The sequence below is a fragment of the Ornithodoros turicata genome, chromosome 2 (genome assembly GCF_037126465.1).
Source record: "Ornithodoros turicata isolate Travis chromosome 2, ASM3712646v1, whole genome shotgun sequence".
In the NCBI taxonomy this organism is placed as follows: domain Eukaryota; kingdom Metazoa; phylum Arthropoda; class Arachnida; order Ixodida; family Argasidae; genus Ornithodoros; species Ornithodoros turicata.
Genome location: NC_088202.1, coordinates 90,388,334 through 90,413,226, shown reverse-complemented (window position 1 = coordinate 90,413,226; position 24,893 = coordinate 90,388,334). Strand labels below are relative to the sequence as shown.

The window sequence follows — 24,893 nt, the reverse complement described above, 5'->3', positions numbered from 1 at the left end:
TGCCACTAAGGTTTTTCCTCCCTCACCTAATCTTGTTTTTCTGGAAATATGCTCCCCTTCAGGATAATTAATGCTTCAATTATCAAGAAGCAGTTCTCCCCAATGACTTGGGACTTTTTTTTTTTTTTTTCATGACTCCATGGCAAGAGTCCTGGGCCTGCTCAGAGAGAGGCAACTGGTCCTCTCTCAGTTTTTCCACAAAGGCCTTATCGTTGCCATCTGGCATGACCTCAATCTCAGTTTTTGTTTACAGTCTCAGCACTTTAAGGTCATAAGCATGCCCATCGGACAGTCATCCTACTCCATAACCATAAAGGAAAATCAAATGGTTGACTGGTGTAAACATTTATCAATAATAAAACAATATAAAGGGTATGGTACAAATAGCATGCACAAAAGTGCTCTGCTAAGATTGATACATAAATATGAGTGAGATTCATTCACACATTTTCTGCTTTTACTATGGCACCATCTGAATCTGCAAAGGGAGATAGGTATTCCAAATTAGGACATAAATTAACTAGTACAACAGATAGGATGTAGCAGGTACAAATGCAACTTACTTATATCTCTAGAGTTTACCCTGTGGCCATTTGAGAGCTGTGTTACAATGATAGCTGCATATTTCTCCTTCGGAAGTTCCGAAAGCTGCAGGCAACAATTGCATTGCTTCATAACATGCACAGACTTTGCTTAAAATATTTAGATGGACGTAGGTGCATACCTCTACAGAGTCTAGTGGATTGAGTGTAATGTCAATCCTACTTTGTGCCGTGAAATAATCCCCATTTGCTACATGGCCATTCTGTTGAAGATTGCTGTTGTGGTCACTAAGGCCTGCAAAGAAATAGAGGATATAAACAATATTGTAGTTTGACTGCATAACTCTTGTTTTCATTCAGTGTATGTTTACAGTCACTTTCATTTTGGAGTAGTACCTCACACGCATTACTTCTAGGGCTGTGTGAATAGTAGGCATGTGCGAATAGCAATTTTAAAACTGAAGTGAATACGAAGCAAACAGATACATCGTCAAAGCAGATATGAAGCAGCAATACAATACAAGCGCCAGATACAAAAGCAGCACATGTGCAGATAAAAACATGCGTAGAGCATGTAGATATACGTAATATATTCATACAAATCACTATATGAAGGAGCACTCACTTTGTTTTATGCTCCCTCTGTGCCGTTTTTGGTCTTACGTGTGCAACTTCGGAAATATTTAGACATATTCGGTGTTTAAGAAGAATCGTTTCGATTCGGTTCAAAATTATAATACAGTCGAGCCCGTTTATTACGATCTTCGATAGAACGATAACTCCGATATTGCGATCGAATTGCTGGTTCCCGTCAGCTCTCCCATTGAACTACATGTAAACAAAACATCGATATAACGATCGCCACGAAAGCGCTTGCTCGCATATAGCGATCGGCATTCTCCCGACGGCCGGTAAAGCGAGCGAAAATTAGAAAGCAAGATTGCACCATTTCGCTGAAAACAAATTACATTGGCATTTTCAAGAGCCGTCGCCTCCGTGCGCGCTAAAGTGAGAACGCAATGCATTTATCCGCGCATGACTGCCGTGGATTATATATATGCGTTGCAAAGGCACGAGACTTCGAAAGGGCGGATGGGGCTCGCGCAAAGTAGAGAATGTTGTTCCCTCTCCACATCATTCTCTCGTCTTCAAGCTTTTTTTTTTCTTCTTGTTTTGCTGCGTGCTTGCTACGATGGCGTCCGCGGTTCCGAGACGCTTTTTGATGAGGAAAGAGGCGTGGCTCGACCAGAAGTTGCATGCGCTCTACGATTTTTGTACTGGTGCAAAACCGCGTTGTGAAGTACCTCGGATTCGAAAACGTGTATTGGCAGACAGTTGTGTGTCACCATCCAAACATGCGTCGATGGATTACCCGTGGCGGAGGCGCATTCTGATGGACCACGCAGTCCCTATCGTGAGAACTGTGATGACTACGGCATCGGATGACGAGCTATGGACGAGGTCGTCGATCGCAAAAGGTGCGGCGCCTCACGCGATATCGGCAGTTATGTTATCAAAAGCTTTCGACGCACAGCTGAGTCAGTTTAGAACTAGATAAAATGCTTCTGCGCTCACAACAAACGCGCATGTTCAGTGGCGATCTACTTCGTTTACGCGAACCCGAGCGGCAATTTCTTGAAAGCTCGTTTTTAACGATGCTCTGATATAACAATCAGTCAAATTGAATAAAGAATAATTTGCTTCGGTATTCGAAAAATGCGAATGTATTCACACAGGCGTACCAAATAGTGAAATTTGTGTTCAAATAATAACAGATCGAATACAGTGGAGTATTGCTATATACCATATTTGCACGATTGCAAGATGAATTTCCTCCCCCTCCCCTCCCCCCCAAAAAATAGCACCCCGAAAATGGGGGTAGTCTTGCAATCGAAACTGTACCTCCCACCACATGAGGGGAAGAGTGCAAACGCCCGACAAAAGGGGGAGAGCGAAACGCAAGCCCACGTGACTTTCTTCTCCCTCACTTGTCAGCCGTGTCAAGGGGATGAAACTCGCGAGCTCCTCTGGAGAATAAAGTGAGGCGCTGCAAGCTTTTCGCATCATCAAACGTCATGAAACGTAAGAATTTTTACGTCGAAGCACGACTTCTCAACCCTCACCAGCCCATTGCAATTGATCCGTGTCTAGTTGCGTAAACAGAGTGTTAAAAGAAACTTTTGACAAACTGGAAACTGTGTATATGGCTGCGCGCTGAGACGCAGAAATCGTATCGCCAATTGCACACGACTAGTGCCTGTATTGCCTCTGTTGTGGAGACCACGTGATTGCATCATGTGACACAGAGACCACAGTTGCGACAGAGTAGCAATCAAAATGTGTTAATTACGTAGATTGTTCCCTACTTCATCTAGACATGCGTCGGAGCGAGGTATTCGAATAATTATTTGAACTTCAGAATAATTTTCGAACCTTGCTATTCGATTCGAAAAGCACTTCAAATTCAATATATTATTTGAAATTTCGAATATTCGTGTACCTCTAAAAACAACCTTCAGGACCTGCTGCTGCTGACATTTACAAACTAGCAAGGTGTCAAAATAAGAGCATGCCTTTATTTTGACAGGCATACCGACTCGGGTTTAACCTGAAACCCTCAGACTTTACGCGATGTCAACTTACTCTGAATGTGTCTCCTTTGTTGTTGCTTGTGACGTAACATACAGAGGGCAACTAGCACTCCTAATACCAAGAGTGCCACACCAAGCCCCACTCCTATGGCAATGTAGAAGTCATTTCCATCTTCGGTGTCCTCCGTTTGCACCACAGTCCTTTTCTCACTAGTTTTCTTCTCGACAACATGAGGTGACGCTGTAAATGAGAAAGTGAAGTGTAAGAAAACAGGAGTAAGCTACGAATGGCTGGCACAACTCACGAAGGGTTTTCTTTGTCCATATATTTGAAAATTCACTGGCTCCAGCTACATTGTAGCACTGCATCTTGATATCGTACGAGGTGTCTGGCAAGAGGTGTGACACGGTGTGGGACCGTGTGTTTGCACCGGAGACTGCTACTTTGAGGTAGTCACCAGCGCTTTCCGTCAGGCGATAGTAAATGTAGAAACCGTCAATTTCTATGGAGTCGACGTCTGTGTACTGAAAAGTTAGCATTATTTGAATGACCTGAGCATGCAGTGACACTTACACGCTAAAGATATGTTCTGTGCACGGGGCCCTGTGTTTTGGGGGTAAAACCTATTTTTACCCCTCGATTTGCACCATCATCACTTCGGGTAAAACCCTCAGGGAAAAAAGCGCCGCTTCAGCCTCCAATACCGGCATTGGAGAATGCTAAGCATTGGACACTCGGCACAGCTGTCCCGCATCTTCTGTCAATCTAAAATGCGAGAAGTGCTCCATTTTTATTTTCTACCCGTAAATCTATTCCGATATCACCCGATTTAACCTTTTTTACGGCTCCTGAAACAAAACCCAGTTTTTACCCCCAGTTTTTCAAAAGACATAAAACCTGAAAACACAGGCCCTATCCATGCATAGTGCTTACATCTGCACGACCGGCGGTGAAGACTAGCATCAGTCTGTCCTACATTTTTGTTCCGGCATACTGCTCTCCATATTTGCGTATTTCACAAAATGAAAGAATAAAATAAAAGCTCTTGGATTGAAGTCTAATGTCATAACAATTTGTCACTAGCATTCAATATGGTACGCTGAGTGACTGATGTGAACGCTCTCGTTGAAGTATGGCCGGGAGATTTCATACAGGGCACGTTTGCATAAAAGTTGAGTACAAGTCTCAAACTCATTCTCAGTAGCCTTGGCAGTGCTTCCTGCATGCATACTGAGTGCTCTGCCATGCCTGCATTCAAAGCTCTGCGAAGGCTACTCAGAATAAGTATGAGACACATACAGCGAAACCCGCGTATAACAGTATCGGCAGTTGTCGCTAACTTAATCGTTATGCGAGGGATATCGCTACAGGAGAAGGGATGACCTAGGTCAGCGCCATCCTACGGAAGATGGACGCTGCGCGTTATCCCGCGAGCGACGCTAACGACGGATGCTACGAAAAAGGGAGGAAATACCAATATTTTATTGAAAATAGCTCCTTTGCTTTGATTGCCATTGTAGATACGCACAACGTCACGTTCAACTGCGTCGAGGTAGGCGACGTAATGAGCAGGCAGCACGCGCTCCACGATAAAATTCTTGAGGACATCGACAGCATGAAGTGCACTTACGCATGCATCTTCAACATTTTCTGTACGTACGCTCTCGGATCATTTTGCGCTTCGTACTTGCGCTGTCGACTGTGATATACCGTGCTTTCGCACGATGGATGCCACCCTTCCGCGATGACGATCCTCGATGATCGCTAACTTCACATTCAAGTCTATTGCTTTCCGTTTGTTCGGCTTGGACGCTATCATTGACAGAGGTAACAAAAGTGGTTCAAAGCAGGAAGCGGCAGCCGAAACGTTGTGAACAGCAGGTCACCAGAGCACGACTGACCTTCTCCGAAGGGAATCTTGAATTCCAGCGCGGGACTTCCATACCGATAGGGTGCGAAGGTGTGAGGCACTGGAGAGGTTTACCTCCGCCTTCATTAGATGGCACAGTATGGGGACGACAGACAAACGGGAGACCGCTCGAACGGCGCGAGCACATCGGCCCCACTCCGGACCGGTTTTGGTACTTTGTGATACCAACGTGGATTTGTTTTGTTGCGCACCGAGCGTGGCTCGCTGAAGAGCCGCTAGGATAAAATGCATACGTGAAAAACCGTGAGAAAGGTCCGCAGAAGGGTGCAACGCCGGACAGCACGCAGTCAAATCGCGACCGTGTGGGCGTCAGGAATCGCTGTACGAGCACTCAGAACAGCGAACTTATCGTTATGCGCAGGTCCATTCTCCATAGAGACAATGTACATTTTGACGGTGAAAGTAAAAACGATCGTTCTACGGGGTATATCGTTGTGCGCGGGTTTTACTGTACTTAACTTCTATGTAAATGAGCCCTCATCTTATTATGAAACACTTAATGCCTTTCTTGGGTGCTTATTTTCTACTTTTTCTGCAGAGTAAATGAAGATATTGACATATTTTGATGATACAGCGCTGCATGATAGAATAGGTGGAGGTGGTAGCCCTAGGGATTAGAAGCAAGGATGGAAAGAGGACATACTGAACGGTTCACTAGGGCACTGTAATATGCTATAGGTTAATGGTCCCTACATGACCACCGAGAGACTTGACACCACAGGAGTCTTAGAGTCTTATTACAATATAGTATCATAGAACTTCAACCTCCAGAACTGGAGCACAGATATTAAAACACACGGTTTTAAAAGTATTATTCGCATAGCCGCAGTGTGCTTGCTGAAATCACGATTGCCCAGCAGCTGAAGACATTATAGCACAGTTTTGGGACCTAGACGCAGGTGCGGTGCCGGACGGCGCAATTGGCTGAGCACCAGCACCCCTGCATTTGCCACATCACTTCTGTGGTCTAAAGTTCCTCTTTCACTTCATGGATACAGCAAGAAAATAAATACTTATGATATGCCTTGTGAAACGTTAGAATTTCAACCAACCTCCCAATATAAAGTTATAGCAGATGGACTCTCAGCTTTGACACGCTGCATCTTGGGGCCGTGAATGGGACGTTTCTTGGGTGGGTCTTTATGAAGAGTGAACCGTATGGAGTTAGGGCCATTCTTGTTGTCATTATTAGTGTACACAGCTGCAATATGAAACTTGTACTTTGCACCTGAAAACGAATGAAAAAATGCAACTGTGATCAATGAAGCCATTATTCAAGCTGTTTTTGTAGTGTACATTGGGATATGAGAAAGGTGTGTAATAGAAGCAAAGGTAATGCACCTGCTTTGAGTCCTGTGACAGCGTAGGAATTAATATGTGGGGGCACATCTGTGTCAACTGTCATCCACTTTGAATGAGGATTAGAGACATCACGATACTGAACTTTGAAGAATGAAATTGGCAGTCCATCGTTTTGTGGCACAGACCAGTGCACCATCACAGAATCATCAGACAGTCTCGTGATCTCGGGTCTTGAAGGAGGCACCAGCTTCACTGCAAGACCAGATGCATAAGCCGTAATTAGAGCTTGACGTTCCCTTTATTATTCTATTTTTGGGACAGAGTGTAAAAGCTAAAAGAAACAAGTTTTCAAGCTCAAAACAAGGAAAATTATTGTGACCATCTATTCCACTGCATGTTGCAGGAAAAAAACTCTGGCATTACTGGTGCACAACACATTGCTAGGATCCCTAGTTTTCCACAATTCCGTGAAATTTTGTGGAATTGGCCATAACTAGCAAAATTGGCCATTTCCCTCTGAACTGTCCATTTTACGAGGAATCTTCGCTTAATTACAGAATTACATAAGGTATTCTAGGGCTTTCTGGTAAGGTGATCTGTGACATTTTTTAAGGTTAAACTTGATTAGTCCTAATTGCTCGGAGCACTGCTGCTGCCCAATGCAACTGATGCCAATGGCGGAACCCTCACTTTAGAGGTGGGGTGGGGTGCAGTGGGAGGGGGGCGTGCTTTGTTGAAGCGCGGAGCACTTCAGCGTTAGGGGGTTAGGTTAGACTTAATGTTTAATCTAGTGTTTTGGAGAGTATGATCACCAAACTGTTTAGTGTTTTGTTTTGCTCCTGGTTTATTTTTTTATTTTTGTCCACAGAATTCCATGGTTTTGTAAATCCTTCGCCATTGAGAAGCTAATTTTCTATTGCAGACAGTTTGGGCTTTACATATTGCCTACCAACTGCTGCTGCCAGCAGCTTTCTGCGCTGCCTCCTCACACTGTAACCAAGATGAAATAGCGATTTCAATTCAATTCAAAGCACATACTACAATGTGTGAGGAATCGTGCCTAACTTCAGATGCTATTCATTGTGTCTCAGAAACAAGCAACCATGTCACACCTCCTTTGACCTTCTTTCTTCGCCCGTGCCCTCCCTTTCTTTTCCCAGAACCCTCTGATGCTCCGTTGATGCTGTCTGGTTCATTTTCTTCTTCATTATCTAATGAGGATGGTGAGAAGAAACAAATTGTCATGCTCCTTATAAAAGATACACTGTCTGAAGAATACTTACCATCACTATATACAGATTTGCTGGGAGGTCGAGTATCATTTCCAGCTAGGACCACAATACGAGATGTAGAATATATCGTGCGTAAAGAGTTGCTTGCAAAGCATTGGTAAATGCCGCCATTATGTTTTGTCACTTTTTTTATAGTAATTGCTGTATCTGAAACACAAGAAAAACAATGTCACAGATATAATTAAAGGTAACTGTTACAACGTAGAATCACGATAGTACGATTACAAATTTTTAAAAGTACTGGCTGGAATGCCATATATAAGACATGTTGTGTTGGGGGACTTTTCTGGGCTGCAGTGGATGATACAAACAGGCAAACCGCTGTACGGGCCTTGCACAACCCCAACACATGCGTCAGAAACAACACAGCAGTCCATGACTTGACTGCATTGCCTCGGCCTCTGATTTGTCTCCACGTAAACTGCCTCTGCCTGGCTGGTGGCACGTAGCACAGGCTAAGCGCAATCAGTTGCGATCACTGCAAATAAACGTCTCTCCCTTTGCTGATGCAGGACGGTTGAGGAGATTGGGAGCATGATTTTACATGCTTCGAAGGTGCTTACCAACTAAACACAACTCACTTTTATCTCAGTACATATTAGAGGTACAGATTAATAGGTAGGGCTCATAAGCATGATCGTAAAGCAAGTCCTTAGGTACACGCTATGGATGCGCGTACAATATCTCTTGAAGCAAAGAGTTTACTTTTAGACATCCACCACACGCACCTCATCATCAGACAACAAACTGCCCTTGACTTTGACAAATTGACCCTGCGGGAAAGAAAATGTTAGAAACCTAACTAGCTTCTCTGATCCGAGAAAATACGTAGCGAGTGTGCAATTCCTTCACTTTGGTGTCCGCATCTGCTTCGTTTCTGACCATACGAATATCGAATGATACGAATATTGTCTGCGACAGCTGGCGCCATGTCAGCCATACTGGCATCGCGGGAAGCGCATGCCTTTGCCCTTAGTGCGACTTGTACTACAACGCTCGGGGCAGAATAAGCCTCCTTCCTGCCCACCGTCTGTGTTACTGCCTCAGCTACTAGACCGTAACATACAAAACCATAATCTAAAGAAAAAAATCTGTCCTGCTTACCATGTACAGCAATATGCGATGTATGGTGGACCTTCCTGCCATTATGAATCCACTTTACAGATGGCGACGGGTTTCCACGGACAATGCAGTCTAGCGTGATTTCCCTTCCGTGATTGACAACGTGACTTTCCAATGGTGAAACAATATGTGGAGGCTCTGAAAGAAATCATGGGAATGTTCACCTCATGCACAATGATCAGTTGAAACCTCACCACACCACAACTGCAGAGCTGACCCTGTAACACTACCAACTCTTGGAAAACTTGTACAGTTTGTTATCCTTGATTATGGAATATGTTCTTAGTTTTCATACATATCACAGTGTACCAGCCATGATCGCCATATGTCAACTATGCCTACCACTTGCTGACTGCACATAGTCATAATGTGCACACATAATGAACAGGACCATGCACTTTCAAGTACAAAAGTGACAATGTAAGCATTGAACAAATGAACATTACTAGAGCCCTTGATTTTCGTCGAGTCCACGAAATTTTGCAAAATTGGCCATGTCTCGCAGAACCTGCTGTTTCCTCAGAACCGTCCATTTTTCGCGGAATATTCTATATCTAAGGCCCCTGGTTTTCTGCTGCGGCAAATTCAATATTCCGCGGCACCGACTTGTAAATTCCACAATTTTCCACTGCAAGAGTCAGTGGCTGCTTCAAATGGGAAACACTTTATTTTCCCGGATAATGTGGGAACAACAAGTATTTTATAAACTTACAGATTGAAAACACTGTTGTGGCTCAGCATTACACGATGTCTTGTGTTCTCCTCTGACAGCTAATACCGTCTGTCGCCTACAATTATTTTATACCTGCTGAAACATCTTTCAGCATCTACAGAATTTATAAGAATCGAGAAATACTTGATCGCGATAGACACTAAATTCGGAGCAAGCACTCTCATTCCGAAATTCCAAAACCCAATTACTGTATTTATAATCTGCACACTTTTTCTCCCCCCAAAAAATGCGAGAAGTTGGGGGTGCGCAAATTGCGCGGGAACGTGCACTGCGATATTGAAATGACGCAAAATTTCAACTTTTTCAGGAATACCTAAACACTGTGCAACCACCGACGGTCGGGAGGCAAAACGCATGCCCACAACTGCTCATATACCGGTGAAATACGTCGAGATGCTGATGGAAGACGCCGCTAGTCGCACTTGACGACTGAAAGCACGCTATATTTGCCAACTTTGTCATGTTGTGCTGTAAGGTTTGGCATAGCGTGTTTGTCCAGCGTTTAGTCGGTCGAGTGACAGTATCGTCAGTGCACCATCACTCGAAAGTGTGCGCAAGTCAAACAAAAGCTCCGCAATGACTTCGGTACAGCTGACGGTGTTGCTGAATCGCCACAGTTGCTGAGACACGTGTGCCAGATATCCACGCACGAAAACAGAGGTGTGCAAATTACGCCTTTTTTTTGTTGTCATTTCTAGTGCTAAACTATGGGTGCGCAAATTATGCGAGGAAATACAGTATGTCGGAGGGTCACGTGTACCTTGGAGTGTACCACGTGCTCTTATAGATCCTCTTTTGCGTGAGCGTCCAATACTTCTCCTGAGACGCTGTGATTCATTGTAATCGTCCACATCACGCCAATCACATCCTTCGACCTAATCTGATTTCCGTGAAATTCCATGCAAATCGACGCAAAATTTCAAGCAAAATAAGAGATTCCGCAAAATTCTGTGCCAAATGAAGGATTCTGCGATGAATTCCAGTTTCCACGAAATTTCACGGTATCGTGGAAAACCCAGGGCCTTATCTATATCTTACAGAATTATGTAAGGATATCAATCGATCTGCGATATTTTTGCGGATTAAACTGTATCAGTCACAACTGCGCTGCATGACACCACTGATAACGCTGGCACTTACACGGCTGAATGTGTAGGACAAAAGGAAATTTAATGACAGCAACACCCGAAGACAGATTGCCAGGGTTGAATCTAGTTTTCTTTGCACACCGAAAAGTTACAAAAAGGCTGGAAAAGCATGTGTGCGACCTTCGAGAATGCTGCACTTTTTTCGCTTGTTCTTCTCTTGCCCGCGGAATCCCGCAGATTTGTAAATCCAACTTAGCGGAAAAAGTAAATTTTCCACCATAGAAAGCTAGGGTCTTTAAACATGATGATGAATACTGTATAACTAGTAGGCTTCGAGGCCTTAATAATTAACGAATTCGGACAGAGGCATGTTTGGGGAATTTTTCGCACGAGCTTAAGGCGCAGGAGTGCAGAGCTTAACGGTACGGTGATCCTGCACCACAGAGTCCTTAGGGGTGTCACTTACATCCCGGATTTCAAATTTCGTGAAAAAATAGCTTTTGCAAGGTTCGTGAAAATTATGTCCTCGAAAAAATTGCTACTTAGACAGTACTAGCAAACATGCTTTTCTGCAGGTGCACAACTTTGCCATTTTGCATGTGGCAAGGTAAGGCACACACAACAAAATAACAGTAAGCAGTTGCTAGTTACCTAGTACAACAAGCTCTGTTTTTCCGACGATGGGTCCAAGATAATTGCTCGCCCTACACAAATACAGACCTCCGTCTTTAGGATGGACTCCGACTATTTCCAAGTTGCCTGCAGAAAGTGAGAATGTTGAAACATCGAAGTACAAGAGCAAGTGCAGTATACATAATTGAGATCTCCACACCTTTGGGTTCTATTTCCTATGAATATTGCTTTGTAGTTTGGGTTTGGAGATTGGTTTTACAAAACTGCACAAAAAGTAGGAGGCCCCATGTTTGACAAATACCTTGTCACTTGCCCAGGACGCCGAGTATAGACTGGGGATGCAAGGCCTTGGAAAAAAAACGGAAAAATCGAGGGGGGAAATGGAAAAACTGAGAAGGACAAAACTGTTTCTTTCCGCTTTCTTCCTTGGCTCGAAAAAACTGCCTAAAATTTCCAATCACGAAAAATAAAAAATATGAAGGTCTGGTAAACTACTTAAATACAGTCAAACTCCTTTACAACGAAACTCAGGGGACAGCGAAAATAATTCGCAGTAAAGGTATTTTCGTTAAAAAGGATGTCCATTATTGGACCTATAGGGCTCCAACGGGACTGTAAAAAAATTCGCTGTAGTGGTATTTTCGTTAAAAAGGTGTTCGCTATAAAGGAGTTTGACTGTATAATCGTAAATGTAACTCGTGAACGTAAAATAATAGATAATCAAGGCCAAAATATCAACAAAACATATGCCTTTTTGAGTCATAACGAATAACAGCTATTTCACTTTTAATTTGTATGGTGTATGACCATACTTTTATGAACCCTTGTAACTAAACAGCTAAAAGTTCATATACTATCCCTGGTACTCCCTGATAACCTGATATGTTACAGTACTAGTAAAGTCTACCGCTAGCGTTACATTGACCTTAACTTGTTATATTTTGTAGGTGTGCACTAAACAAATAAAACTTATATTATTATATATTATATACTGCCATGATTTGTTCTCTAATGTTTGCTAATAAATAAGTCATACAATAATGAAAATTTTGTTTTGCTTTTTCAATTTTTCCATAAAATAAGTTTTAAAATTCTAAAAATTTTGCATCACAAGGCAGGCAATGCTCGCGATACCAAAATTCCGGAAATTCTCTCCCTCCCTCATCAATATCTTTCCCCTTGTTCTATTTGTCAATAACGGCCCTCCCTCCAAGTGCAGGATCCAAAATAACATCACAATTCTGTGACTTACCAAGCATAAGGCTGCAACGACGTTTTGGTAAGTGTCCCCCTTCTTTGTGCCAAACAATGCTTGGTGTTGGATTGCCATTAGCAGCACACTCAAGCGTTACATTACTGCCAGTCACAACACTTATACTTTTCACAGGAACTGATTTGAATGAAGGCTGTTCCTCAGCTGCGGGCACTACAAAAGCACATCAGTAAGGAAAATTACCACATAGTGGTCACCTCAGGAACAGTGTGGAGTCGAGCACATTTATTACAGTCTGAAGTACAGCAGTTACATGCCAATTCATATTATATAGCAATTTCATATAGCATATTCATAGCAATTCGTATTACGATCAAATAGACACTGGTTCATAATTTGTGGCCTTATGTCGTAAGGCAACTATAATGACGAGCGACGTCACATCTAGGGATTAATTTCGCCCATCTGAGAGTTCTTTAACATGCGCCGAAAGCTCAGCACACAGCACACTGTATTTAACGTCCCTTGTGGAAGACGGCACGTCTAAAGAACTTGTACCCTGCACCAAGGTTGCTAGTGTCCTCGGCCGGGACCAAATCCGCAACTTTGGGATCAGTAGGTGGACACTCCACCAACTGCTCCACCGAGTTCGGTAAAACAGCTAGTTCCAGGCACCTTTGAATTACATGAACATCAATAAAACTCCTTTACAGTAATAACTGAAATTGCTTGCTTGCTTGTTATTGGAACTGGAATTATCCATCAGCAAACACACAAAAACAAGAAGCAGGATTACATTCTTCACTGGTCAACGTCTATCATGATATGTCTATCATGTCTATCAACGTCTATCATGATCAGGTCAACTATGATACGTCACTTCCATGATCACTGAACTGAGAGTGTGATGCATTACAATAGACAGGACTACTCATGTTTGTTGTGGAACACATGATCTCAAGCACGCTCACACCCCGAGGAGAGATGGTGGAAGGCTAGTACTCCTCCACTGCGCACTTTCAACCTCGAGCATTTCTGGGATTTCAATCGTCAACCATGTTTCCCAAGTTCCTTGTGTATCAACAATAATATGTGTGGCATTGGGGAATCATACGTGTAAATGTATTATTTTGTTGACATTTGTGCTGTGCAGCACACTGACGAGCATGTGACTGTCTGACACTGCAGTTCGGCAGCTGTCTGCCAAACGCTGACCAGACCACATGCATGGTTTAGCATGATATATGATGATATCGTAGCAACAGGTAAGTAGTAGTGCGAACGTGTCATACAAATCGAGATATTTTATCTTACCATGCACAGTGAGATACACCTTGTACGGTGCAGATACCCTTTTCTGTAGGAACGGATTGTGAGCAATGCATTCATAAACACCAGAGTCCCACACTCGACTTGATGCAATGTGCAGGTCTCCAGAAGGCATTAAGTGGTATCTGTCTGCAACACGTAAGAGGCAAAAAGTCGTTATCACACACAACCTTTTCAAACAAAAGTTCAGAAGGTATTTCAATACCCTTTAAAATTACACTAACTGTTACGCTATCTACACTGTTACACTATATACATTGTCAGGCATTCCCTCACTGAATTGTTCTTTGTTGAATTTGAGCATTTATGTAGTGCCTATATCCTGGCTGCCACAAATGATTAAGCCTTTGAAGAGTGTGCTAAACGTGCGAATTCACTCATTTGCGCTCAACAGAGCAATATACACTCAGCAGTTTTTATTTCAGTGTTAGACAAGTGCTTTCATATGTTTAAGTTATGTTATTTTATTTTGTACATATCACGGAATTAGCAATACATTGGTGGAATCTCAAACCCCAGGCATGAAGATATTCTGGACAGAAACGGTCACTACTGCTGTCTATCAAGTGTTCAATAACATTCTTGCAAACATAGCAATCTATTATGCTTTTGTGCGAAACGGGGGGAAAATATGCAAATGACCTTTGTGTGTAAAGTGTAGCACCATCTGTTTTGGCATATATCCCTCCCTGATGTAATGCCCTGTCTGGACCTTGAGGCACCATTATAAATAAATCTGATATGGTTAACATCTTTCCAATCACTTCTGGCTGCAACACAGTAGTATCAATAACAATAGAGCTGTGCAAATATTCCAAATTTCGAATATGAAACTAATATCTGATGCTATTCGAATGCTATTCACAACCTATTTTCAGTATTTGAAATTTTTGAATATTTTTTGTATAGTTCTGAAGCAAGGTATTGCAAGGCAAGCATCATCCGTGGCTTCGCCTCATTACTGTGCTGGAAGCCTCACGTTGAATCTGTACATAAGAAACTAGCATATGGCTGTCACATTCTAATGAAGTGTAGAAATGTTTTTCCATTGCATATATTGCGACTATTGTATTTCAGTCTAATACAGAGTCACCTGACATACTGCCTAGAGACCTGGGGATTCACATTTAAGGCTTATCTAGTGGATGCGATAAGATCGTAAAAATGAGCTTTGAGAATTATCATGTGCGCTAGCTACCATTCTCCATCGAGAGTTTTGTTTACAATGCTAGGCATCCTTTCAATAGAGCAGCTGATAGCTCAAAAGTGGGGGTGACTAATACATAACATTATAAGGAACAATGACCCAATCCATACTACTTGTTTACAAGAGCCACGTAGGCTCACACATCTACACAGAAGTTTTAAGTTTATTCTCCCCGTAGCAAATAATGCCTATGGTACTCACATCATACAACATTTCTGGGTCAGAGTTTGGAACGCGCTAGCGACAGCGGTAAAAGCCGCCGAACAGTTTCAAAGCGTGTTAAATGAAATAATTCCTCTGTGAGTATATGGTGATTGTAACGTAGAGTTAGTGATTTATGTGTCTGTCCCTGCGTGTGTGTACCTTACTGATTGATGTACACAGATTATGTTACCTTGTTATAGCGTATTCTATTACATAATATATAGTGTATAGTTATAATGCATGTATTTCTGTTACTGCTGCCAATTGTCAAATGTGAATTTCTTGTAGTGGACCCACTACTAGCTTAGGCTAAGGGACCACACAGCTTTGAGCGTATTTTCCCTAGCAATGTCACGGAATAAAATAAAATGAAATGAAATGAAATTACATCCAAGAGTGAGGTGAAGCCCACTTCATGTTACTGCCATTGTTCTTTTGGTGTGCGGCTCCATTCTTTCACCTCACTCTGCTTTCTTTCGGCTTCACCTCATTCCTATCCAACGTTGGGTGAAGCCCACTTTACACTGTTTACAATATTCTGCCACTAAAGTCTACAAATTTTGTGAGCTTATGGTCAACACTATACTCTGGGCATTGCAAGTTCCAGTAAATGCACTCCCAACTTTGAGAGCTATGTTAAGTAACAGATGGAAATATGCACAACTTCTAAAAAAAAGTACAGGAAATTCACAGTGTAAACATAGAAATGAAGAGATGTGCACAAAGCAGGCTGGATGGAACATGTTGACTAACTCTCAATGCAGTTCATCCCACTATTGCAGTGCACCATACACAACATGAAGGGATCCTTCTCTCACGATATGTTATGCTGGTTGAAAAGGCTCACATGTTTGGAGCAGAACATCACCTTATGAGCACAACACCACAAAATATTTCACCATGAGGTATTCGAAATTATTCGAATTGTGCCTTTTCTGGTTATTTGAATTTGATTCGCCATCTGAAGCAATTATTGGGATTCGATTTGCGGTGTAAGTGAAATATTCGTAAACTATTTGCAATGGAAATTTTGCTATTCATACAGCTCTATAACCATTTGAGAGTAACTGTGCTTGAGGCTCGCTACACAAGCTTGGTCAAACCAAATAATAGATTCCTTTCCAATTTTAAAATATCAGTCACTGACATCTAACGGGATAAGAAAAGTAACATGACCATCGCTCAGTCTTCTCGAGGAAGCATCTTGCTCATGTGTGTAACATGAGGACTCATCAATAGAGAGTTTTAGAATAGGGAGCGCGAGAATAGGGGACCCAAAACACAAGCGCTATAATGCACGCAGAAGCCTCTCCCCATGTAGGGCTTATAGATAGATAGATAGGCATCTTTCCAGAGTTATGACTTATTCCTTTGAACAAATGCATGGATGCAACAAATGCATGGGTCTCATGGGTACAATGAAGCAGCTGCCCTCTTTGGTACAGAGGACCCTCAGTAAGTACTGCTTCTCTGAACTGTCTCTGTAGTTGGATGGCAACTTTTTAAAATGCTTTTTCTCTCAGCTCTTCTTTCCTCATCTCCTTTCTCCCATGCACCATGCCTCATGTTAAAAGTGGGACAGAAAAGGCACAGGAAAGCCAGCCCTGTACAGTCAAGCAATCAAATTGAAATCACTCACCTGTAGATTTATCTATTTTCGAACCATTATATAAAAACTCTGAGACAGCAGTGGGAACACTGGGTGGAAGTTGACAAGGCACTACAGCAACATTCCCTTCTGTTACAGAAACGTGAATGTCTTTCTGCTGTTGGTCAAAATGAGAAAGTGCTGCAAAGCAAAGTCAAAACTGTGCATAAGAAATTGTCACACCAGCCTGCAGCTGTAGCAAGCATGTCACTGTGCTACATTTAATTTTCACTTTCTAAGGTACATATTTCCTCGGAACAGTGCAACATTTTAAAATCAGTCTTCTATAGTTTTGCGACATCTCACCAGCAAGTACCGTATTTTCTGATGTATAACGCGCACCCCTAAAAACGGGCCGAATTTGAAAAAAGTTTGATGTATAACGTGCACCGCAATGTTCCTACAAACTTCTGTACTGCCACCAGTATACACAATAAACAAAGGCGGTGTATCATATACAGGGCGTCCCACCAAAAAAGGGCCAGGGGCTAAAGAAAAAAAAAAAAAAAAGAGTGCTCTACACAAATGGAACCAACTGTGCGTGCTTAGCAGTTGTGTGGTCTATCCAAAAATATTTTTTTCACCACCCCTTGTCAATTAATTAGCGGTAATTCTGTACTGCCACCAGTATACACAATAAACAAAGGCGGTGTATCATATACAGGGCGTCCCACCAAAAAAGGGCCAGGGGCGAAAGAAAAAAAAAAAGAGTGCTCTACACAAATGGAACCAACTGTGCGTGCTTAGCAGTTGTGTGGTCTATCCAAAAATATTTTTTTCACCACCCCTTGTCAATTAATTAGCGGTAATTCATTTTCTAACTTTTTAATTATCGGTTTTAGCTCTCAGATGTCAATGAGGAAATTGTAGTACACCTCGAAAAAGACACAACTGAAGTGGTTTGAGGTCGCTATGTCTTGTAGTTTCTTTTTTTTCCCGGGTTTAAAAGTTGGTTTCAGATGCCGGACGGACCTCAGATCGCTGCCCACAATACGGAGCCCACGCGCGACGATTCCAGCGCCCTCTGGCATACATTGACCTTAAGATTAGCGCTTGGAGGCCATCCTTGGGCCACCTCACACAAGAGGAAGATATTTCACCTGTTTCACAGCACACCTATCAGAGTGCACTGCAATCGTCGCACGCGGGCGCCGAATTATGGGGAGCGCTCTGTGGTGCGCGCGGCTTCTGAAACCAATTTTTAAACCCGGGAAAAAACGAAACCCAAGCCATAGCAACCTCGAACCACTTCAGTTGCGTCTTTTTCGACATGTACTACAACTTCCTCATTGACAACTGAGGGCTAAAACCGATAATTAAAAAGTTAGAAAATTAATTACCACGAATTAATTGACAAGTGGCGATGAAAAAATATTTTTGGATAGACCACACAACTGCCAAGCACGTACAGTTGGTTCCATTTGTGTAGAGCACTCCGTTTTTTCTTCAGCCCTTGACCCTTTTTCGGTGGGACATCCTGTATGCATATGCTTTATTTGAAACACATTTAGTCAAAGCTGTTAAACTCCGATGCAATAGAGTTGCTGTCACAGTATACTTCAGTCCTCTCTCCGCAGTTTCGCGTCACTTCTCAATCACGCGAGCCTTCTGAAATGCCTTCGAGAACGCCTTTGGGAACGCCAGCCTTTGAGGACGTGTTGTGTGTGCTTCTTTGTGCTCGTTGTCTCAGTTTTTTCGTCGTTTTACACTGTACTAGCTCGCCTGCACCCTAGCACTTTTGCCATTCTGAAATGAATTCAGGATTATTGACAGCGCAACAGCATCCTTAAGCAGTATCATGTTCAGTGCCCTTTCGCCGGTTTTGTTTACTGACCCTAAGAGATTTGGGAGAAAGCCACAGCACACCCTGGAAGAGGCTAGAATTTGTATGTCACCGACCTGAAAGGAGCTCTGCAGGAAAATATTTCTGTGTATAATGTGCAGCATTAGATAACGCGCACGACCTCTTCAGAGCACTTTTTTACTGTATAACGCGCACGTTATACACCAGAAAATATGGTAGATCGGACTAAATCAGTTTGTGATTGGCACTGAATATTCAGTTCCCCTGTGCCGTTTTCTGAATGCAGGAAGTTGTACCAGGAACGGCAGGCAACACTTTTCTTTCCACTGACAAATGCCTATGTTTACATTCCTTTAGTGCAGGGGTTCCCAATTGGGTGGGAATGAGACCATGCAACGTTTATCTCCGATCGGCCTTTGTGTGCCTCAACGGAATGTTGCCACAGGTCCTAGGTGTGCACAGTAGTGGAAGGGCTCTCTACCAGTAAGGTCTCACGTAACAAATGACACCTTACCACTATCATTCATTGGCACCCTCGCAATGTTTGTTGGAAAAAGCCCAGTTTATGTGTACTGTCGGCCCTCATTTATCTGGCACTGGTGGACTCCACAAACTCAGCAGAAAAAAAAAAAAAAAAGAATTCATTTTTGTGTGGTTATTACTTCTGAGCCATTATGGAAGGGGGGGGGGGGGGGGAGATAGTAACATGATAAATATCAAAAGTGGTGCAGGCACCCCTGCTGAGAACCACTGCTTTATTGCACGTGTAGATGGAGCATTCCTTAAGTTTAAATGTCTTTGTAGAGTACGCCGTGTTGATGTAAGAGCGTGGCATAATACAACAAAATTTATTTCACAAAACAGACAGCCCCTGTTTATCCAGGCTTCACTCACTAGAGTTCAAAATTTCCAGAAACAGTGGAGGAGAATACTCAACAACTGCCTTTAATTGTTCAATGCTGCCTCAGACAAGTAGTGTAGATTACATGTCTTTGAGTGGGGGAATCAACCTTAAGGAATTTTCCCTTTTCACACTATAGTGCACTGCAGATGAACCCGAGTGAAAAGTGTTCACTTGCAGAGCTGCATTCTCTAATGCAGAAGGCATGTTTCACAGCAACATTGTTTCATGTGTATGTCAACACTGACTGGCATGATAACACCTGTGCAGCAATTAGGGATGAAGATGACATCAACATTGTCCTTTCCACTGATGATCGGCATGAGCACAATTACAGTCAGAACCCAGTATCGAATGCATGAAGAGCAAAGAGAACGGCTCATGCATTTGCTGAGCAACAGAGTAATGTTTCTCGAGTTAACATTGTCGGTAAGAATTTACGGGAGCTGAATACGCTATGCAAGTAGGTCGGCTGTCTGCACACCTTCCCAATTTTCCTCATGGCACACATGGTTTCTTCTAGGAACCCAATGGAGTACCATGCCCTTCTTGCTGCCGTGTGATTGGACGGACACACTGTGATGTGGTTTCCACAAGCTTTACCCTTTCTAAATGCACAAAGACAATCTGTCATAGCGTATTTTATGCAAACAACAACTTCATCGTTTGCGTCATTTTGCTCCAAAACAAACAGATGCCTTGTTGATGGCTATTGCTCAGTCCAATGTATCTAGATACTCCACTATCGAGACATTCTTGCTGGAGTCCGCCGGTGCCAGATAAACGAGGGTCGACAGTCCCCATAAACTGTGCTTTTTTCAACAAACATTACGAGGGTGCCAATGAACGGTAGTGGTTTGTAACCTATAAACATTTGCCTACTAACACACTGTGCATACCAGGTTGCACGAGAAATGACAAAAGAAAATAGTACTGCCCATATACGAGCTCTTTCTGCACTTTGTAAAGTTTGCTACTTACTGGCTATGATAGCAGTGGCAGGGCTGCTCAGCATGATGGAGTCACCCAGTCTTGCTGCACATTGGTAGGAGTTATCCAGATGGTGTAAGCTGCCATTGGTATGAGAAGTGATTCTGACTGAGAGTCTATGTTTAGTCAACTTAGTGACACCAGGGGTGTCCTCCGTAACTGGGTGGCCACCATGGATCCAGTACGTCTCAACATTTTTTGGTTTTGCAGAGCACCTGAAGGTGACTGGTTCATTGCTACCTTCAGCTGTGAGCACCGAACTGGGCTCTTCTAAAAACCCAAGCTCTTGAACTGAAAAGGATAAAAAATATGTTAGTTACGTGGGTATGGTACATCAGCCACAGTTCTGTATGCAGAGTCAAACTGACAAAGGCAGTCGCTCATCAGGAATTACTGAGCATGAGTGACAAACAGAAAAATAACAGTACCAGTAACATAACGTATGCTCGCTGTAAGTTTCATCAGTTGTGTCAGTTTTTGCAGATCATATCACTGCGTGCAGATAGGAATAAAAGCAATTAAAATGCCTCATTACACGGTACCCGGCCCATGTCTGTCGGTTCTGAATTAATCTTCACACTTCACTGCTGTATGTAGGCGAAATTTGTGCAAAACAATTGACATGCCAACGAACTGGAGAAAATGTCTCTCTCTTCTAATCTCCCTTTCAAAAAACAAATCTTTATTCTAAATGCACCGCATTTTCTTCTGCTTATTTCAAGCAATTACTTGCTTACTTCTACCTATCATATACTATCATTCTACCTGTGGGCTGCAATACCAACTGAAGCAGAAAATGGAGAAAACTGCTCTGACTGGCTGCAAGGAAACAGCTTTCAAAAGGTTCATAATCATATTTTTGTACAAATACGACATCTGCCAGAAAATGTTGCAAAGAAGCTTCAAGCATCCACCTATCAGGCTGCAGAAAGTTTCAGATGCAATAAATATGTGACCCCCTCCTGCCACTGGTTCTCAATCATCTTCATCTCCATCACACACCCTTGTGATGCGCACCACAGAGAACAATAGCTCATTCTTACATCATTGTGAAACTGAAACTGGATGTGAGCAGGCATTTCATTTTTCTTGTTAATCCCAGAAACTATGACTCCCTGAACAAATTAGAATGGCACAAGCTAGCTGGTGTACTGTGAAGAGAGGAAACATTTCCTCAAGTTCGAGGAATACGAAATGATGAGGACGACACATGACTCAAGAAGAGCCTTGCATCATCTTCAGTGTTTTGTATCAGTGTTCCTCAAACTCGAGGAAACGTTACCTCTTTCTATAGTGCCCTGCTCGGCGAAATTTTGCGTATGGAACCTATATGAAACTTACAGTTGGATATAACTCTAATCTCAAAATCAGTGGACAGCTCCTTTGAACCTTTGAGGGTCGAAGGTTGCTGATGCTACTGCAACACGGTCACGTAGTCAAGGAACGTGGCACTTGTGTGTGCTTGGAAGACTGATAAGGGGGCATCGCAGCGCACGTTACAGGGCACTTCCGGCCTTGGGGCTAGAGGCATGAACGAGGCAGTTCAAAGTGTGGTGGAATAGACCTTTTGTCGTGACAAGCTGGAACTGCTGTTCTCTCAGCCTATATGACACAAGCGGTTTGCCCAGAGCCCAGTGGGGCACGGAGTGATTCCAACAAACCTTAAGGCACTCAGTTTGGTTAATTCTGCAGATTTTCTTGACATTAGATCTCGCTATTTGCAGTTTCCTTTACACAAGATACTGTTCTCGAATCTTTCGATATCAGCTTCCTGAACACGTTGTTGCGGTACTGCCGCCTGGACAAATACTGGTGTTCATCGTACCGCCCCATAGCACCCATAGTGTTCCAGAACGGCAGCACGTACCTTCTGAAAATGATGCGCCGCCGAAATGCAACATAAGGCACAGAACGGTGACGCTTGAGAACAACAGATGGTCCATGTTCTGCGCCCTGCATGTGACATGATACATAATTCGGATTAGAGGTTTCTGATTGCAGATTACAACACACCATGCCCAACCCCATTCGTACATAGTTTTCACGGAGAAAACCGTGTGACGGACCGAGGCTAGGCGGGCTACATATGCACAGAAAGGATTCCGTTCTTCGCATATAGCACCCACAGCGTGCAAAGCGCTCACGACCCATTACAGACAAAAACATTCAACAGCAACATTTTTTTTCAAATTTAGTTGATAAATGGGTATCCTGCAGGGTGCTCATCGATGCTGGCATGTACTACTTTAATTAAAGTTGCTAACGTTCACGGATGCGCATTCGCGTGCAGTAGCCACGAGCATTCGATAGACTGTTTCCTGCTTTGTTTACCTGAGGAGAGGTAGGCACACAGGATTCAATCAACAACGATATATTGTCACTGTCAGAAGTGATTTTTACACACCTTTGACGGTGACATAGGGCAATCACATGCTGAAGTTCTGTACAGAAGATTCAACAGGTAACAAACAAGGAGCACCCATGAGTCAGAGAGACCCCTTTTAGAAGTTCAACGATTCCGCACCAAAGCAGCCATCTTCTTCTTGGGTGAGAAGGAAGCCTTCCTTTTGACGGAGAGGATACCGAGGAGACAGAGGGAGATGCGAGGGTTCAAAATTCCAAGGTTAAAGAAACGCGTCAGCGCCCGAGGGCCCCTCGTCAGTTTTGGTGTGTTTTCTTGTTGTGTGCATTCTTTGGGCCTACTGTGGGTGCTATCGCGCCGCCGATACAGCGAAACTGCACCTGTAAAAAGAACAAATGAGCCTCTAATGGGCGTCGACTGTAAAAAGGAATTGAGTGGAGGGAAGACGGGCACGTCTTCGTTGTTGAGGTGGACGCGTTTGTTATGATGAGAAGCATGAAGAGAGTCTGTGCTACGGGAATCATGCGACAGCATTGCAGGCCGTAGTTAATTGTTGACATGCACATTGGTTCGAGGTAATCGAGAGCGTATATTTATTCCCAATGAAAAGTGCCAGTGACGGATGCGCTTTTTTTTTTTCTTCTTCTTCTTGCTAACTTATTTTTGTATGCACAAGAGTTGCTCATAAAAGTATCATGTATCAGCGTCGGTGAACCATACAATGGAGGTAAAAAAAAGAAAAGATAATGTAAATAGGATGTTTGATTATTGTTATTGTTATGTCTGAACAGTTGTTAGTTGTTGCGTTAAGTCGGCGCATTTCTTTATTTCGTAATGTTATTTTACTGCTTGTAATTTACCCCGAATCATTTTCGACATTTATGTTTTATTTTACTTAAAATGGCAGATCAGCCAGTTGTTACATGATTTAGGTTTGGAACTAGGAGCCAAAACACAAGGACAGGAGAACGGCACACCTAGGGTTGTCAATCCCGAGCCATTTTTGCAGTCCTGGGATTTCGGGATTTTTCGCTGGCAATCCCGGGACGGGATTTCGGGATTGTGACGAGTTCAGATGGTGCTTCCAAGTATATAGTCCTGCCCGGGCCAGAATTATCTAACGCGCATCCGACCCGTACCCGCAGGTTTAAATCCGCACACGACACGCAACCCGCGTCCCGTTGCAAATTGAGACCCGCATCCGCCCGCAGCTCGCATATTTTCTTTCCAAAAGCTCACCCGCACCCGACCTATACCCGCAACGTGATGAACGTTGACGAGTAAACTGAGAGTACTCCCTGGCCTATGCCTGATGATTAGACGTGTCTGTGTGCATGGTTTCTTGTACCACATCAGCGCAGGGGGCAAAAAGGTGCAAATGCGTGTTGGTTTGTGACTTGAGGCATGATGATATACGAAACGCGACATGGACAAAGACGTTTTAGTCATATTTCGAGCGACTGCAGTACAGACGCGTAAGAAATTGAGCAATTCGGTGTACTTTCTAATAGTGTTTTGGTAAAATGCATCGAAACCTAGACACACCGAAAACCTAGACCCGCCACCCGCAACAACGTGCGGGTCACGCAGGCCGTGCAGGACTATATACTTCCAAATCCATTTACCTCGAGTGACTATATCGGCGTGTTGTGCGCACTTCATGTGCACTTTGTCAATTCTACTTTTTCCTAAAGGAAAGCATTCGAAAATTCGCAGTGTAACCACGTTGGTAAAATAGTGACGGCGAAATGATTACATTTTTCTTTCTTTTTTTTTTTCTGCTATGATAATGCCACTCCTTTTTATTCATCTGCATTTCACTGTTGCACGTGAAAAGACGGCGAGTCCCGCTACACTTGAAGTAACAGGAAATATTACTTTATAATTTCCTCAAACGGTGTAACATTGCACTTGAATGGAGCAGCAAGAACAAAAAAAAAGGGGGGGATGGAAAGAAACGAAAGACTACCATACCGTCACTGCGTGCTTATATTGTACAGT

At 43.1% G+C, this 24,893-nt stretch overlaps 1 protein-coding gene across 1 annotated transcript; it reads right to left on the bottom strand.

Annotated features, from left to right (window-relative positions):
• Window positions 1–329: 329 nt before the first annotated feature.
• LOC135385754 (cell adhesion molecule-related/down-regulated by oncogenes-like) lies at window positions 330–23,134 on the bottom strand. Its single transcript, XM_064615248.1, has 17 exons — window positions 22,935–23,134; window positions 22,398–22,483; window positions 20,522–20,821; window positions 16,827–16,976; window positions 13,762–13,905; window positions 12,487–12,660; window positions 11,253–11,360; window positions 8,763–8,918; window positions 7,650–7,805; window positions 7,479–7,577; window positions 6,406–6,618; window positions 6,117–6,292; window positions 3,439–3,658; window positions 3,186–3,374; window positions 725–837; window positions 564–648; window positions 330–478 (listed from the first exon to the last, which is right to left on the bottom strand). The coding sequence occupies exons 2-17, from the start codon at window positions 22,471–22,473 to the stop codon at window positions 441–443; spliced, it is 2,397 nt and encodes a 798-aa protein (XP_064471318.1). The 5' UTR covers window positions 22,474–22,483; window positions 22,935–23,134; the 3' UTR covers window positions 330–440.
• Between the last annotated feature and the right edge of the window lie 1,759 nt (window positions 23,135–24,893).

Bases quoted from the DNA above. Each gene is read 5' to 3' on its own strand.
- LOC135385754 (XM_064615248.1), bottom strand. From the start codon at position 22,473: ATGGACCATCTGTTGTTCTCAAGCGTCACCGTTCTGTGCCTTATGTTG. The intron at 16,977-20,521 runs GTAAGTAGCAAA...TTTGCTTTGCAG, and splicing joins TGCCACTGCTATCATAGCCA to CACTTTCTCATTTTGACCAA. The intron at 7,806-8,762 runs GTAAGCAGGACA...CTTGTGTTTCAG, and splicing joins ATCGCATATTGCTGTACATG to ATACAGCAATTACTATAAAA.